The sequence below is a fragment of the Podarcis bocagei genome (assembly GCF_964188305.1).
Source record: "Podarcis bocagei genome assembly, chromosome: 5".
NCBI classification, from domain to species: Eukaryota; Metazoa; Chordata; class Lepidosauria; order Squamata; family Lacertidae; genus Podarcis; species Podarcis bocagei.
In genome coordinates, this window is record NC_138129.1 from 28,006,875 (window position 1) to 28,024,263 (window position 17,389).

General features: G+C 42.4%; 1 protein-coding gene across 17 annotated transcripts in view; it reads left to right on the forward strand.

Annotated features, from left to right (window-relative positions):
* Nucleotides 1-17,389, forward strand: part of PTPRT (protein tyrosine phosphatase receptor type T) — a 614,745-nt gene that overhangs the window by 557,164 nt on the left and 40,192 nt on the right. For all 17 annotated transcript variants that reach the window (XM_081195978.1, XM_081195992.1, XM_081195980.1 and 14 more), the window contains 2 exons: nucleotides 3,997-4,184; nucleotides 14,258-14,345. In XM_081195978.1, the coding sequence (XP_081052104.1) occupies nucleotides 3,997-4,184; nucleotides 14,258-14,345 (276 nt within the window). The remainder of the gene's footprint in view (nucleotides 1-3,996; nucleotides 4,185-14,257; nucleotides 14,346-17,389) is intronic.

The following is a 17,389-nucleotide window of genomic DNA, read 5'->3' on the forward strand; positions in this document are numbered from 1 at the left end:
TTTAACAGGTGCACCATGGTGTTTCTTCTCTCTTCATTCCTCCTCTTCCTCTGGTCCCTGCTGCAGATACACTGTATGTCAGCACACTTTCTGTATTGAATACATATAGTTAAGAAGTAGACAGCATGTTGCTTTTATAGATCAACCCTATGGTCTGCTGTTCAACTAAAAAAGCTGATTGGATTTGGTGCAATTGCTGATACACAAGTACAGTACTGCATTGTATAAGAAGAACAATGTTCTTGCATTGATGTGACTCAGTGAGGTTCTTGTGCACCATAAAAGGTGCTGAAGGAATTGTATGGGAGAGGGTGGGGTGGGGATGGCTGAGCAGGGCCAGCCCAAGGCATGTTGACACCTGAAGCAAACCATAAAATGGTGCCTCTCATCCCTGCCCGGGAAGAAGGGGTGAGTGAAGATCTACATCAGAAACAGAGTGGGGGGAATAAGGATCTACATTGGGATCAGCTGCCGCTGTGGAACCTGCTTCCTTCCACATACATGTGCATCTCGAGGGAATGTACAAACTGCAGTAAAAACAGCCTCAAAAAGAACAGTTTAAAACAATATCCAAAATAACAGCAGATTGATTTTATTTTATTATTATTTTTTAAAAAAACAAATAGACGCCCAAGACAGATCCATCTGGGAAGGCTTTTTGGGACCAAAAGGTCTGCAGTGGTTTTTCAAAAAGACGAGGGGCAGCCACAAGAAAAGTCCTACACCGAGTTACTGCGGCTTCTGAGATCTAAAGGGATAGACCATAAATTTTTATCTGCAAAGGCTGTTCTTCTTAATGATTATCTTAAATTAGAAATAATAACTTCTTCTTCAGTTAGATATTGAATTGTTCATACAGGTATTGTAATCAGCACTTCTAAAATGTCCAACTAGAATGTATCATTAGTCTTGGTGGCATTCAGACTTAGACCGTGATTAGACATATTGCGAGCATCATTTTTCTCACACATGCAGAATATTTTAATACCAGTCTCATTTTGCAGTTTGTCTATGAGGAAATATCTTTTTCTGCTCGCTCTTTTACAGAGAGAGAGAAAGAGAGAGAGAATCAAGATCTGGCTGCGATATCAGATGTTGTCCATTTTGTGTTGGCACAAAAAATATGGTTTATGGATACTTCAAGGAATCTGGGGCAAAGAATACAGACTCTTTTATCTTTTTCCCCCATTGCTTTGGGATGAGTTTAGAACCTCTATTTCCACTTCACTAGCAAACTTGGCTTGGTGTCAGCTATGTCTTATGAATTAATGGAATAGTATATAGTTGATTACTTCACAAAAACAATGGAAGGCATTTGATCCAGATGATGGATCCTGCAGGTGGAAAGGAGGAGGTTATTTTTTGCAAATTTCTTGCTACTCTAAAGCCTCCCCTTTTCAAAATTATTCCCCAATACTCCAGTCCAGAACAGATTTTTTTTGTAGGGCTCAAGTGGCTGCAGGCAGATTTGACAAAAGTCACCTTCCTGTTTTCTACCAGCTGGAATATCCCCTGAGTGGAATTCCATTCAAGAAATGGACTTGCAAGAGACACCAAAGTCTAGTTCCAAGCTTCTATCTCCTGTTGGGTAGGATTCACCTAACAAACCTCATCAGTGGAAGACCCTTTCCTCTCTCTGCACGCTCTCCACCCCCACTGACATTGACTATGGATCAGGAAGACCCCTCCAGAACAGTGCATGGGGAAAGGAGAAGAGGGGTTGTTCCATCTGGGAAGCTGATATGCTTGTGACAAGTGAACATGCCACATAAAGCAATATTGAATTCCACCCCTTCTTTCTGTACCATAAACCCCCACTGCCATATACTTCAGCTGTTATATTTCCAACTATAGAACTGGAAAAGGAGGCTATCAAAAACAACAAAAAATAAAGCCCAGAATAGAATTCATTCTGAATATGGAAAATAATGATTACACCTGAATATGCTGAGCTGAGTAGCTTTGAGTTTAACTTTATGACAAATCCAAAGGCCTGAGTGTGCTTTTATAGGCCAGCTCATTACTTTTTGTTTTGTTTCTTTGGTTGTGACTCCTTCTTGGAATGGAAACTTGTAATGTTTTTAAACTGAGGCTGATAGAAGATTATTGTCCTTGGAGAATTCAGTTGTGCAACTGGGTTTGGATTCAACCTAATGGTAGCAAATTAAGCAGATTATGCAGCCTATTGCAAGTAGTTCACCATTTTTAAAGAAAATGGCCCCATTCTCTATTGCAAAGGGTTAATGGGGAACAGTAAAGATGCATTGGGAAAGTAAATCCAGCCCGGAGAACTAATAAGCCTTGAAAATACCCTCTGTTCAGAGTCCTCACATTATCATTAGTAACGGCATTAGGCGGGTTATTGTATAAATAAATGCTTAGCTTTGCTGTCTGGCTTCCCCCTACACAAAAAAAATGGCTTTCGGCAAGCTTGCGAATATTTGTGTTTCATGTCTAATTAATATGCTTACATTGATGAAATTTTGAACTTTGCGTTACTACTCAGTGCTGTATTCCATAGATGCAGATTTCTTCATCAGGAGTTGCCGGGACTTTGGGGACAAAAAAATAAAATAAAAATCAATCTATTTTCCTTTATCAATATCGGGAGGAGAACCTGTAGGGAAAGTGTTAAGCAATCCTTTTCTCTGCCGTGCTGCTTCAGTGAATTTAGAGTCTGCTTCCTACCTCCCTGGCAGCTGCAGTAAACTGAAATCAAAAAATCATGAAGAAACATAGGTGTCTCCTCCACATCATGTTTAGTGTGACCCAAAAGCCCTGCCCCCATCATTATGTTGTACTTCATCTTCCTTAACTTCCCAAGAACCCCAGAAAAACACCCTTCTTTCCCCGCTCCAGGACTTAATAGAAAAACAAAGGAATACAAAATACTACTGTACACTCACACGTACAAACATCCCAGTCACAAAATTTGGGATTTGCAATGAAGAATTCTAGTTAACTTCTCTGTCATTTCCTATCCCCTGCCCAGTTCCCATTCAAAATGCAAAATATCAAACTTTGTTCCATGGTCTGTGAAGCTGTATAAGGAATTATGGCAGGCACATCACCTAAGTTGATTCTGCTTTTGAAGGAAAAGTGTAGAATACGTTCCAGTACATGCAAAGTTTGAGAACTAGTACAGCATAAAGCATCCCTGAACCACCCCTTAAAGGAGTGTTTAATTTAGGGTGGGGAAATTCTGATCCTCTGGAGGTTGCTGGACTACGAAGACTATTATCCTTGTCCATTGGCCAAACTGGCAAAGGCTGAAGGGAACTGGAGTTCAGCTGGAGGGCCACATGTTTCCATCTCTGATCTAATGCTAAATCAGTACAGATGAGCAACAAAGAGAATTTCCACACATACACCCCCTGCCTTCTAGCTCTCCTGCTAGGGTTCCCATCTCTTATCCTGAAGCAGAACCTGTTGCTTTCACATGTCCAAGGCATGGAACCATTGCATCACAGAGCATTTCAGGTTTCCCTGCTGTGATACTGCACCTGTCCTTCACTTTCTCCTTCCTGTCTACCTACTGAAAAGTGGCATTGGAGTCTTGCTTGGCAAGGGCTAAAGGTAGGAGAACTGACCAGAGGCAGGATATGCCCTTTCTGTATAGTCTTTCTGCCCTCAAGCTGTAAAAGCAACAAGCAGGACAAGAGATGGGGACCTTATCGAATGTGATTAGGTAGCATGAAAGAAATTCCAGTTTCTGATGTAATGTGCATCAAATAACCATATTTCCTCCTCCTGTTGTTGTCACCGTTGGGTAATTTGCTGCTTCTGTGTTTTCTTCATTCCCTGTCACACAAAATCCAGCATGTGTGTGCATTAGCTTGGGCGGGGGTCAGGGGGGAATGGCTCTGGGCAGGTACAGTTTTCCTACTGTGATTCATTTCAGCCATGGGAGGGAGGGGAATTGACCTTGGGGCGGAAGACAACAAATAAATAACAGCTGGGTGAAAGTTTGTTTTGCCTCCCTATTTTTTAAAACAGACAGTAGCCATGGGGAGATGACTCAGCCGACACTGACAATCCAGACCCATCCCTATCGAAGCTGCGACCCAGTGGAAATGTCCTACCCCAGGGGACAGTTCCAGCCAGCAATCCGAGTGGCCGACCTGTTGCAGCACATCACTCAGATGAAACGGGGACAGGGCTATGGCTTTAAAGAGGAGTATGAGGTGAGAGCAACATTCACTCACTTGAATGCCGAGCTAAAGAATGAAAATTAAGGCTATTGTCAAATCGGAACAAGTGTTCTTGAGAAGCGTCTCGATAGCTTAAGTGGCTTATTTTATATGCTAACCAGAATGCCTTCCCCCTATTTGCTCCTGCCTCCTTGTCTTGAGTCCTATTTCTGTTATATGTAGTGGCCGTCATCCTAGATGTTTCTGCCCCAGTCCACTGATGTGGGGAAAGGGCTTGGCTTTTCCATAACGGCTTCCCGGTAACCCCACTTATGGAAAAAGACATGGCAAAGCTTTCTCTTTTCATTGAAACTCTCATACAGCAGAGCATACTGGGTTAGGGATCATGGCGGTAGCCACCTTATCTCTTGTATAAACTCCACCAAACCATAATATGGTGTAGTATAGGTGCAAACCAAAGACTCACTGTTTTGAGTTTATTGTTAGTTGAACTACTCAGAGTTTGTTCACACAGCAGCCTCTGGACCAGCATCCATATGATGAGAAGCCTCCAGGTGGCTGTAGTATCTAGTCCTACTGACAGCTCTCTCTGGCAGAGATGAGCACGCAGCTCCCTTCATCATCACTTTCTGCCGACAGGACCAGGTGCTGCTGGAGGGTAAGCAGATGGATGACAGACCTGACAGTGTTGGTAAGAGGCTTTCCACAGGTGACAACCAGCTGCCAGAAGAACTGCTAGCTGGTACAGCCACCCAGAGGCTTCTGGCTCTATGAAGGTTTGTTCAGAGACTGTTTTGCGAACTAAAGATTCCTGAAAATCTAGTCATTTCTGTCCCACTGCCCCCAGGAGTGTGTCAGAGATTGCGCTGGGAAATGGAGCAGTATTTCCAGATTTGGGGTGCCACACCAACCATATCACATTTGAAGAAATACAGAGCTACATTGCACTGGGGAAATATTTTTTGGGTGCCAGAGAGATGAAAATAATATTCCAAAATGTATGGAGGAGACCACATTGGCTGCCCTGCCTTATTCCCCAGCTACTTCCATGTATGAAGTGATGAAATACAAGTTTGCAATTTAGGGAGGGGATTTGCTGATGGCATGGTGAGCAACTGGAGTATCTCTGCTGATGGCCTTCCATTTAAACAAGACACTCCTGGCTATCTCAGGACTGGCATCAGCACCTGGCACCTGTCCGCTGGCAGCCCCATCAGGCTCTGCTGGTGCTGACACCAGCCCTAGACTCGCATGCTTACCTGGTGGTGAGAGATGATCAATTTAATTCCCCATTACTTTCCTAATGGAGCATTTGAGGACATAGTGAGAAATTAAAATTGCAGCCCCTGAGCATTCTGGGAAATTAAAGTGGCTGCCCATTACCGCTGCTGCCAGAGGGCTTTCTCAGACTTGAAGCTGCCCCTGGCTATCTATCTATATATGTCTCTCTACCCTTCATCAATGGATGAGTTTTCAGACTGTTGCCAAACAAGACACTGAGAGGCAGGAAGGCTGCTTCTGCCTGGGTCGGTGTGTGCTGCTAGAGCCTTGTTGCTGCAATTAAACCGTTATTGTCTTTGGCAGAAGTATTGAATCCCCATAATCAACATCTGATAGATGTGGTATAGCAGCTGTGATCAAATGCCGGCCTGGGAGATGGCTGGAAATATTTTCTCTTGGCTGCCTTTGTTCCTTAGTTGCGTATCGCCCAAGGCTTTTCAGAATTTCGCCATGATCAAATGCAACGTGGGATGTTTGAATTTAGTTCTAAGTTTGGGCAAATCCAACCTTCGAGCCCCATGGAAAAAACCACTGAATATTTTATAGAAATGGTATTAGAGGCAGGGAAGTGGCCTGGGACTGTATTGGAATAGTAATGGTGGAAAGGAGAGAAATAAGTAAGAAGAAACTTTCCTGTGCCTCGGCTCCACAGGCATTGGAGAGAAAACTGTAGCGGAATAGGTGTTGAGGTGCACTGGGGTTAGCTTAAATATGAGATAACCAAACATATTTTTAGCTATCTACCTTGACACACTGTGGTCATCTATCATATAACATGTACAACCTTTACTGCCAGGGTGGGGAACCACAGGCCTAGAAACCAAATGCAGCCCAATAACTCTCTCTATGAGGTTCTTGAGATTCTCCCTACATCAGACTCCCATTTCCCAGACCTGGCACCAGCCCTCCTTCACACCTTCCTTGAGTGTTTTTGCCTAACTAGACTGTGTCCTTAGACTCTGAGAAAGCCTCTTGCTTTCTGGGATAAAGATGGGTATGAGTATATGTAGAAATTAGCCTATTGTAGAAAGCTAAAATTTACACTCCTTACTCTATGCACTTTTGTTCCTGGCCCTCGCTATTGGCATGCGGCCCCCAGAAAGTTCCACAGAAGGGAATGCAGCTCTCAGACTGGAAGAGGTTCCCTAAACCTTGTTTACAACATGGGGGTGGGGTTTAGTCTCTCCTATCAATCTCCGTATAGCACATTGTGGTGAAACGGCTCTCCACTGCGATATTTGGTGGCCATTTCTAGTCTCCAACAAGCTGGGGACCAAGATTTACAAACAAAATTAAATAGATGCTCATTCCATCCCATGCCAGTCTTACTGTCAGTACAGACTTTCAGGTAAATCAGATGAACAAAGAGTGCTCGGCTCGATGAAGGATGCAAAGGGGAATTTTCTCTTGCAACTCCTGGTTCCTTTGTGTGACAAGTGAATTGCATGTGTGGTTCTTGAATTATGAAAGGACAGATGTTTGAAAAATTGTCCCAATGCTGAAGGGGCAGGTAAATCAGTGGCTACTGCAATAATACCATACAGTATCATTTATCTGAAGGGCTGGTATGTCATTGAAATCTATATCCTATTTCAAAGCTTGTGGACATGATTTTAAGGTACTTCCAGGGGTCAAACTGATGTGGTTCAGACCTTAAATTAAACTGTACTATCTTTAGATGCCTAGAAGAATTACTGTTAACCTCCATTTGTTCTTAAGGGAAAACAACTGTCACAAGTCAGTGAGCAAGTGCATGTTCAGAGTCTGTACAATTGAATTAAAACTGGGCAGTTCCATTTTGTGGGATGGGGTAGAGGGAGTGAAAATATTGCAGCTTGGTGGAAGCAGCTGATGGGGAAGAGGGGAACTGAGTTCTGGTGAGTTCCTGTTGAAAAAAACCCCTGTTTAAATCCACACATCTTGTCAATCTGTCACAAAGCATCTACCTCTATCCTGTTTCGTGGGAGCACAAATAGATCAAGCCCTAAAAGAATTATGTGCTTTGTGTTTCACATTGGGGATGAAGCTGGATTCTGGGTCTGAAGAAGTCTGTAGTGATGAAGGAGATAGTGAGCAATCATATGCTCATCTGTTTCGTCCAGAGGAATGTGTACATGTTTTTGGGTGGAATATAAACTACTAATATAAGGACTGCTTCTGTGCTGTCATGTTTTTCAGCTTCAGTTCAGTGGGTAATGGAGAGTGAACTTTCTCCCATAAGGTGACTGCACGTTTTGGGATATACTTCCATAATGTGCCCAGTCATATAACTTAATTATTTCCCTCACTGAAGGTGCTGACTCTAATTTTGCACACCTGATGTTTTATTTGTCCTGTAGAATATGTCCTTGTATGGCTGACTATGTGGCTCATAATTTCAAATTACCATACTTTAGCCAAGCTTGCATTGCAGCTTCTCTTTGAACAACAAACAAGAGCTGAAACATGGTTTTCATAATTTTACAATTACTGAACTAGTCTACCTAATTTGGTATAATATGGGGGTGGGGAATGTGACTAGAAGGTTGCTTCCGTAATTTAAAATTTATTGCAAAGTTCTGCACTTTCAAAGTGCTACATAAATAATCAGTAGGAATTTTTTATTTTTATTTTAGTTTAGAGGGCATGATGCCATCCCAGATTCATGAAAGACAGAAGATTAATGACCTTATCTTTGATGTCCAGGAGCTGTATTTCAAAATGTGATGTATTCTAGCTTGGTTTCTGTCTCACATACAAATATACTTGGCCTTTTAAGATATATTTTTTGTCCTTTACCCTGTAAACAAGTTTCATAAATTACGGTCTATTTAGTGACATGGTACCAAATAATTTTTCTATTATGAAAACGCTCTGTGAGTTGCCTTCATCAATCACTAACTCCATTAGACTCCCCCCCTCTTCATTTCTTGTCTCAACTATACATAGTCTTTCCCTTTCTCCCCCTCGCTCTTTCTCTTGAACAGTCTTTCATGCAAGCACACACACACAATTGATTTTAAACCATATCCCTTCCCCCAAATTTGAGAAGTAGTTTGGTAGATATCCTGGGAGTCTTGCTCAAGGGTAAACTGAAGAAGACCCACTTTTGTGCTTTCTACATTTTATTTGTATTTGTTTAAGGATATTTACATACTGCTTTTAAGGCAAACCTCACAAAGCAGCTTATATAAGATTGTTGTAACAATAAACATCAATGTCTTTTTAAAAATAGCTGCAATGAAAGAAACCTGGCTTGTTTTCTAGAAGAAGCTGGTAGTGCTTCTTCTCCCATCCCATTCCTTCAGGGGAATGCGTCCGCTTGAGCTTTCTTCTCTTGCCAGACTGGAAAAGCATGGCCTCCATGGGGCTGTCCCTGAATAAGTCTGGCCCAACCCATAGCCGCGGACATGCCTTGGACCTGGTGTTTACCTCTATGGATGTTGGTGATCTGACACTAAGTAAAAACGAAACGAAAGAAGTGCCATGGTCAGATCACTTCCTTGTGCAACTGGACTTCTCTGCGACCCATCCCCTCTGCAGGGAGGTGGGACCAATTTGGATGGTCTGCCCCCGCCACTTAATGGATCCAAATGGTTTCCAGAGAGTGGTAGGGGATGCTTTATCCCATGTTGATGGCCTTTCAGCTGATTCCCTGGTGGCCCGCTGGAATGTGGAGTTAACCAGGGCTATTGACTGTTTGGCTCCGAAGTTCCCTCTCCGATTGCATGGAGCCCGGACAGCCCCGTGGTTTTCCACGGATCTGAGGGCAATGAAACAATCGTTGAGACGGCTAGAGCGCCGGTGGCAGATAACTCATTCCGAATCTGACCAGACACAGGTTAGAGCTCAACGTCGAGCCTACCAAGTGGCCATAGCGACGGCGAAGAAGAATTTCTTCACCGCCTCTATTGCATCTGCAGAAAACAGCAGCAGGAGACTTTTTCAGGTGGTTCAAAATTTAGCGGAACCACCTGCGACATCGGGGCCCAGTACGGGCCACATGTTCTCCTGCAATGATTTTGCAAAGTTTTTTGCAGATAAAATCGCTCAGATTCGGGAAGAAGTAGACTCCACCGTGGGAGCAGGGCCGGGGTGGGAGAGTGCTAGAGTCCTGTCTAGTCAAGTTGCGTGGGATCAATTCCAATCTGTTACCTCCGAGGATGTGGACAGGCTGCTTGGACGAGTGAAGCCAACCACCTGTCTCCTGGATCCTTGCCCATCCTGGCTTATAAAAGCTAGCCGGGAAGGACTGGGTGATGGGCTTCGTGGGGTGGTGAATGCTTCCCTCCGTGAGGGAGCCTTCCCAGACCCGCTGAAAGAGGCGGTTATTAAATCTTTAGATGATGCCACGATGGCCAACTATCGCCCAGTCTCAAATCTTCCATTCTTGGGCAAGGTGATTGAGCGAGTGGTTGCTGAACAACTACAGGCACGCCTGGAAGAAGCGGACCATTTGGATCCCTTCCAGTCGGGATTCAGGCCTCATCATGGGACTGAAACTGCCTTGGTCGCACTGGTTGATGATCTCCGGCGGGCTAGGGACAAAGGTGAGAGCTGTTTCCTAGTTTTGCTGGATCTCTCAGCGGCGTTTGATACCATCGACCATAACATCCTTCTGGACCGTCTTGAGGGGCTGGGAGCTGGGGGCACTGTCATACAGTGGTTCTGCTCCTTCCTCCTGGGCTGTGTTCAGAAAGTGGTGGTGGGGGATGAGTGTTCAGTCCCCTGGGCTCTCACTTGTGGGGTGCCTCAGGGTTCTGTCCTCTCCCCCATGCTTTTCAACAATTACATGCAGCCGCTGGGAGAGATCATCAGGAGGTTTGGGCTGGGTGTTCATCAGTATGCAGATGATACCCAGCTCTACCTCTCTTTTAAAACAGAACCAGTGAAGGCGGTGAAGGTCCCGTGTGAGTGTCTGGAGGCGGTTGGAGGATGGATGGCGGCTAACAGATTGAGGTTGAATCCTGACAAGACAGAAGTACTGTTTTTGGGGGACAGGAGGCGGACAGGTGTGGAGGATTCCCTGGTCCTGAATGGGGTAACTGTGCCCCTGAAGGACCAGGTGCACAGCCTGGGAGTCATTTTGGACTCACAGCTGTCCATGGAGGCACAGGTCAAATCTGTGTCCAGGGCAGCTGTTTACCAGCTCCATCTGGTACGTGGGCTGAGACCCTATCTGCCTGCGGACTGTCTCGACAGAGTGGTGCATGCTCTAGTTATCTCCCACTTGGACTACTGCAATGCACTCTACATGGGGCTACCTTTGAAGGTGACTCGGAAACTACAACTAATCCAGAATGCAGCAGCTAGACTGGTGACTGGGGGCGGCCGCCAAGACCATATAACACCGGTCTTGAAAGACCTACATTGGCTCCCAGTACGTTTCCGAGCACAATTCAAAGTGTTGGTGCTGACCTTTAAAGCCCTAAACGGCCTCGGTCCAGTATACCTGAAGGAGCGTGTCCACCCCCATTGTTCAGCGCCGAGGGCCTTCTGGCGGTTCCCTCATTGCGAGAACCAAAGCTACAGGGAACCAGGCAGAGGGCCTTCTCGGTAGTGGCACCCGCCCTGTGGAACGCCCTTCCAGCAGATGTCAAAGCGATAAACAACTACCTGACATTCAGAAGACATCTTAAGGCAGGCCTGTTCAGGGAGGTTTTTAACGTGTGATACTTTAGTGTATTTTTGGTTTCTATGGAGGCTGCCCAGAGTGGCTGGGGAAGCCCAGCCAGATGGGTGGGGTATAAATAAATTATTATTATTATTATTATTATTATTATTATTATTATTTACATATAAGCTAAAAAAGATCTCTCTTGGGGGCCCCCAAAGCCGATCCAGCAAAAGATGCCAATTTATAGGACACCATAGCTGCAATCCTCAGCAGAATTCCAATAATATTTCTGAATCTGGTTCTATGCATGCAGCAGAATACTGGGGTAAAGTCAAGACCTGGAAGAAGGGTCAGTGCCAATTAAAACTGGAGCTAGAACCACTTTTGAATGTTCTCCCATGTTAAAAAAGCCACGCCCCAAAATAAACACTTCCTTGCCAGAAGAATACTAGCATAGAAGGGGGGAAGGTTCAAGCCAGTCATCTAGCTGCTCTCTTTGTTTTCTACCTACAGGGAGAGATTTGGGGCGGGGAATGGGACCAGTGATAATGAGATTGGTGCCTGAAGGTCCCATAGAATGCCTACATTTTTCTGATGAATTTAGAATGCTAGTGAGATCATTGGTGGTACCACTATTGCTCTTAAAACTGGTTAATTGTTGCTACAATTCTATTGTTAAGTTGACAACAGTTATGAAAGAAGTGCAGATTAGCCATACTTAGTCAGTGTTGGCAGTGATGTCTAAAAAATTCCTGATTTTATCTGTTTTGGATACATTATTTATTCCACTGCACTTTGCTATTTTTCTCATTGTAACAGGTTATTGTTCCATCTATATCAGTAGTCTGAATTTTCCAAGACAAGTTTACCAGTTATGTCATTGTGTTAAGTGCTTTAAAATGACAGCCATACAGTGTGAAGAAAATTTGAAGAAAAGAATATAGATATAGACCGAGAAGTTTAATCCATCATTACTATAGTTGTTGAAATCTCAAATGGCATTTGATTTTATCCTGAGCTGTTTATATACAAATCAGTGGTTCTCAATCTTCTTTTCCCATGGGCCACTTCCAAATTACTGCAGGTCTTCATGAACCACTTAATGGTTGTTGTTTTTCTGCCTGTTGGAGCAGTTGTGCTAACTCCAGGAGGATTTTTAATTGTATTTTTTGCAGGCATATGACAGACCACCTTGTGGACCACTGATAGTCCATTGAGTGCAGTTTAAGAACCCCTGGTGTAAATCATACTATAGCAGAAAGTTTTATACATATGTATATCAGAGATTTGATTATATTTTTAGTGAACAGAAGGGGCATATGTTTTCTATACACACACTGGATCTTTGTATTTTAAAGCAAAAACCTGCTGTTTTGATAAGACGCCTATTGATCAAAGCAATTAATATCTGATAATAGCTGAATTGTGCATTTCTTTGGAAAAGTCACTTTTACCATCCTATGTATAATGCTTAGAAGGATTTTGTAACCTTCCTCATCTTTTTTCATATCAATAGCACATGATGAGATCCCAAATGACTGCTACCATTCTCTGAGCAATCATTTGTAACTAGACTCTAATGTACAAATAACGCGTCATTTCTTCTCTATCTTTGATGATAGAAATGCGATCCCTAATTTATGTTTTTTGTGCTGCCCCCCTCCGCTCTAAAAATTTGCCACTATTAAGCAGCACTTTCTTGGTACAAGGAAATAGGTGTGTGATCAAAGATCTTCCCGTTTGCTGATACATTACTTCATACATGTGGAGATTTGAGCCAGAACTGCTTTTATTATCCTTCTCTGACACAAACAGGATCCATAGCGTATCCTGACATTATTTCCAGAGGGAACCATTTGTGAACTGTGGTTTGGCATGATTATAATATCATTTTTAGCACATTTCACCACTATCAGCCAGCCCAAATGCAATGGCTAGCACTACAAGAAACAAACAAGTGCAATTTCTGTTTTGGTTTTTTAAGCAAATTATCTGTTATTGAGCAGCAGGAAATGTGCTTTCCTACGAATGGGTATGTTATAAAGATAATTATTATTTGGGCGTAATTCTTGAACACAGAATAAGGTTTCAGAAACCATAAAAAGCGTCATCTTTAAAGCATGCCAAACAAAACTGGGTTTATGAGTGGTGTGTGGGAGCTCCCCTTTACTATCTTCATCGCAGGAAAAGGCCAAAATATGGTATCAGTTCTGTGAAAAGGGAGAAGATCCTTCAGTGTTACTCAAGAGTATCATGGGCATTTCATCTTGATTAGACTTATTATCAGCCTACCATTCTCAACATGAAGGGGAGTTCATATGGTTGCATTTTAATGAAAGCAACCTAATTTTCACCTCCTGACCACATGGGTCAAAACATAATTATCATTTGGATTTTGCACTTCACCAGATTTTCAGTACAGTTCTTGGCTCGAAAAAAGTGGGGGAGCCAAAATGCATCAATATGTGTACAGTGTTAAAAAAAATTCATAATGGATTTCCTTTTGTACAGAGTGGTTTTTTTAAAAAAATAGATAAATAAATCACTGATTAAGGTGGAAGTCAGAAAAAGAAGAATGCTAAGAATGTATCTTGTGCTCTTGTGATATAGACTTGGTGGGTTGATTTCATGTATTTTTTCAGCTGAAATTAAATGCAAGAAAAGTCGTAGCTCTCTAAATTAAAGGAGCCTTGATCTGAATTTAATCAGCACTTTGAATTGTGCTCACATTAGCAGGCATCACTATATACAGCTACAATGCAGTATATGGATATATTACATGTGACATTCAAATAGCTCGTGAGTTTGAGAAACCTTTATGCCTTGTTTTATATTACAAAAACATTGCCTCTGTCCTCTGTCAATTTAAATATTTTACAAGGCAACTTGTATTTCTCAGAGGCAAAAGAGAAGCAATCTATGTCCCTGTGTTAGAGATGGTGCATTGAAAAAGAACCCAATGATTACAAAGCCAGAAGCAAAATGTTTCCCACTTGTTTTTAGTGCCATTTGCATTGGGAAAGCAATTGTAAGCCAGTTTAAGCCATAGGATGCTAATGGTCTCTTCATCATTTTCTTATTAAATGTGCCCTTTCCTTGAGAAAAACAGTTGGCTTGGCTGGGTGTTAAATTGCATGCTGCCTTTTCCCCTACCACTATTTCGTTATGTTAAAACACCTGAAGGCATTGGCCATTTCATATAAACACTCTGCTGTTGTTTATTTTGCAGGCTCTACCTGAGGGGCAGACAGCATCTTGGGATACAGCCAAAGAAGATGAAAACCGCAATAAGAATAGATATGGCAACATCATCTCCTGTAGGTGCAAATTCAAACTGAACTGAACTTCCTGTGTGTATCTGTAAACATCTAGCTGAGAGAGGGGGTATGTCTGTCAGCGTAACTGTGAAAAAGAATAAGAGCACAGAATTCTGAGCACTCTTAACCTTTCCCGTTTGATAATTTCATGCTCAAGTTTTTTTGTTGCCATTCTCACCCTCTTCCTCTCCACTTTTTCTCCCTTTATCTTTCTAATATTATGGGATTCTTATTTTTCTCAATGAATTGCAGTGCCAGTGCCCTGTCATTTTTTGCCCTTTCCAAATATAATAGGTTATGTACGAAAATGCATGGGGGAATGGTCTCAGGGCTGAAGGTTCTTTTCCTCTCTATGTAGAACACATATTGTCCTTCATGCAATCATCAACTCTGTTTTTGATTTTTTTTGCTGGGTAAACAGACCTGCTGACTGCATTAAATAGCCCTCTGCATGTGCACAGGGCTGTCTTTACATATTCTAAAGAAGTGGTTAGATTTGGGAATATGTCCATCACCACAGGCTATTATTTCTCCTATGCACTTATGCAAAAGCCGTACAATGTCTGAAAACAGAAGGGATAGGGGGAAATGTGCTTCTAGACGTTGTTGGACTTCAGCCTTCACCATGCCTAGCCGGCATAGTCAATGATAATGGATGATGGGAATTTGGGTCTCAACACCCGGACAGTCACAGGTTCACAGACCTAGAAGAGTCTTTCATAACATGGGTTGTAACCAGCTTAGACACTGAACGAGCAGAACAACTTCCACTTGTGCAACTGAACTTTCCGTTCTTCTCTGCCCCACATGCTCTCCACACACACACCCCATTTGCAAATCTGGAGAGAGGGGAGAAGAGGAAAAGCAAAATTTTGTGCAATGACTTCATTAAATACAACGCGAAGAAGAGTTGAAACTCAGTTGTGGCCTTGATTACAGAGAATTGTGGCTTTAGACTAATGGTCAGAAGTTTGTGGGACACAGAACAATACTTGTTGTTGTTTTTTCCTTCAGTGCTCCTATTTTCCTTCAATGCTCCTATTTTCAAGCCTTTTCCTGACCTTTAATTGACACAGATTCTTTCTTTGAACCAAAACCTGAAGCATTCGTCTTCATGGCTTTACACGACAGGGAGCGCCAAGGGGCTAAATGTACACATACTTTCTCATTTTATCTCCTTTCACCATTTGTTGGCATTATCTATACATATTGGAAGCTATTGCTTGTGACAAACACTTCTAGCTCCGGTGCTCTTCACTCCTAAAAGTGCCTGGGCCTTAAGGGACAGGTTTATCACCTCGCTTACAGATAAATGGCGAGCACAAAATCTCTAGGTACTAATCACATCGGCTACTTCGTCTTCCTTGCTGTGGATTCTGACTGAGGAAGCATGGGGCATCTGCAAATACCAGGTGGAACGTAATGATCCTCAAGCAATAAACTTAGGTGAATTCACCAGGGAGGAATCAAATCCAAGAAGAATTGAAAAGTTAAGAACTCGAAAGCAGTGAAAAGGAAACTTAGGCCAAGAGGAAAACTATTAGGTTCCCTCCTGTACTGGGCTGCTGTGCCTTTCTTTTGTTGTTGTTTAGTCGTTTAGTTGTGTCCGACTAATGGAAATAATAATAATAATAATAATAATAAATAATAAATAATTTTTATTTATACCCCGCCCTCCCCAGCCAAGGCTGGGCTCAGGGCGGCTAACAAGGAATAATAAAAACAGGAAAGGAGAATTCTACCTGGTGCAGCTTGCACCACACTTGCAAAATATATTTATTCCTACAGACTATTTGTTTTTCATGCTGAATTTGGTGACTCTAGTACTGAAGCATTCTGTGCAGCATTGCCACACCCTCCAACACTTCTCTGATTAAAATAGGGACATCCCATTCCATAATGATAACTTTAATATTTATATTCCACACATCTTTCTGGGTTGCCCCAGCCACTCTGGGTGGTTTCCAACATATTTAAAAATTATAATAAAAAAATAAACATTTAAAAACTTCCATATACAGGATTGCCTTCAGATGGCTTGGGGGGTCACATAACTCCATACCCTCCAACATTTCTCCGATGAAAATAGGGACATCCTAAGGAAAAGTGGGACATTCCAGGATCACATCAGAAACTGGGATGGCTTCTCTAAATCAAGGACTTCCCTGGAAAATAGTAATGCTTGGAGAGTCTGCATTACTAGCAAGCTCAATCCTTAAATGGGACTGGTCCTATTCACATTGAGTTCCACATACTCACTGGAGCACAAATTTCTTTCAATTGCAGGATTTATCTGGCTTTCACAAAAGACACTTCCTCGCTCCCTTAATTATAAAACATTTCTATATAGCATTTACGTTTTTTAGCACTGCTGCAGTGATTGATGATCCTGAGTTTGTGATCTCGAGAATTTGTTGTGCATGTGCAATAAGGCTTCCTATCAGCAGCACCACAACAACACACAGCTTCACAAGCAGCCCCTGAAACTTCTCTAAAACACAGAAAATGCCCTCATAGCAAATTTCAAAAAAGCTAATAATAATAATAATAATTTTATTATTTATACCCCGCCCATCTGGCTGGGTTTCCAGTGAACAATTGGAATAACAAAAGGAACAACAATGATAACAACAATACTATTGCAGCTATTTGCAAGTTAGGATTAGTGGTACAGGGCTGAAGAGCAAAGTGGAAGATACACATATCTAGCAGTTGGTGTGATGATTGAACAGTCTTTTCGCATGTGTCATTTTTCAGTATCTCAACCTCTTTTCTGTTCCCGCTATTCCACTGGCAATCATCCGTTATTAATAATACATAAACGCCTTGCAGCCTATATATGTATCTTCCCAACACCTTCCAAACAGATAGAAATATAAACTTTAAAAGATAAGTTATGCTGTTAGTCTTAACCAAGCATAGCCCACTAAAAATATGAATAAAATAAAAGGCCTCATTACCTTCTGAAGGTTGAGCTGTGGTCGTTTATATTTCTTAGCCTTGCTTTCGAAGCAAAGGGTTCTCCCGTGCCATTCACACTTTTG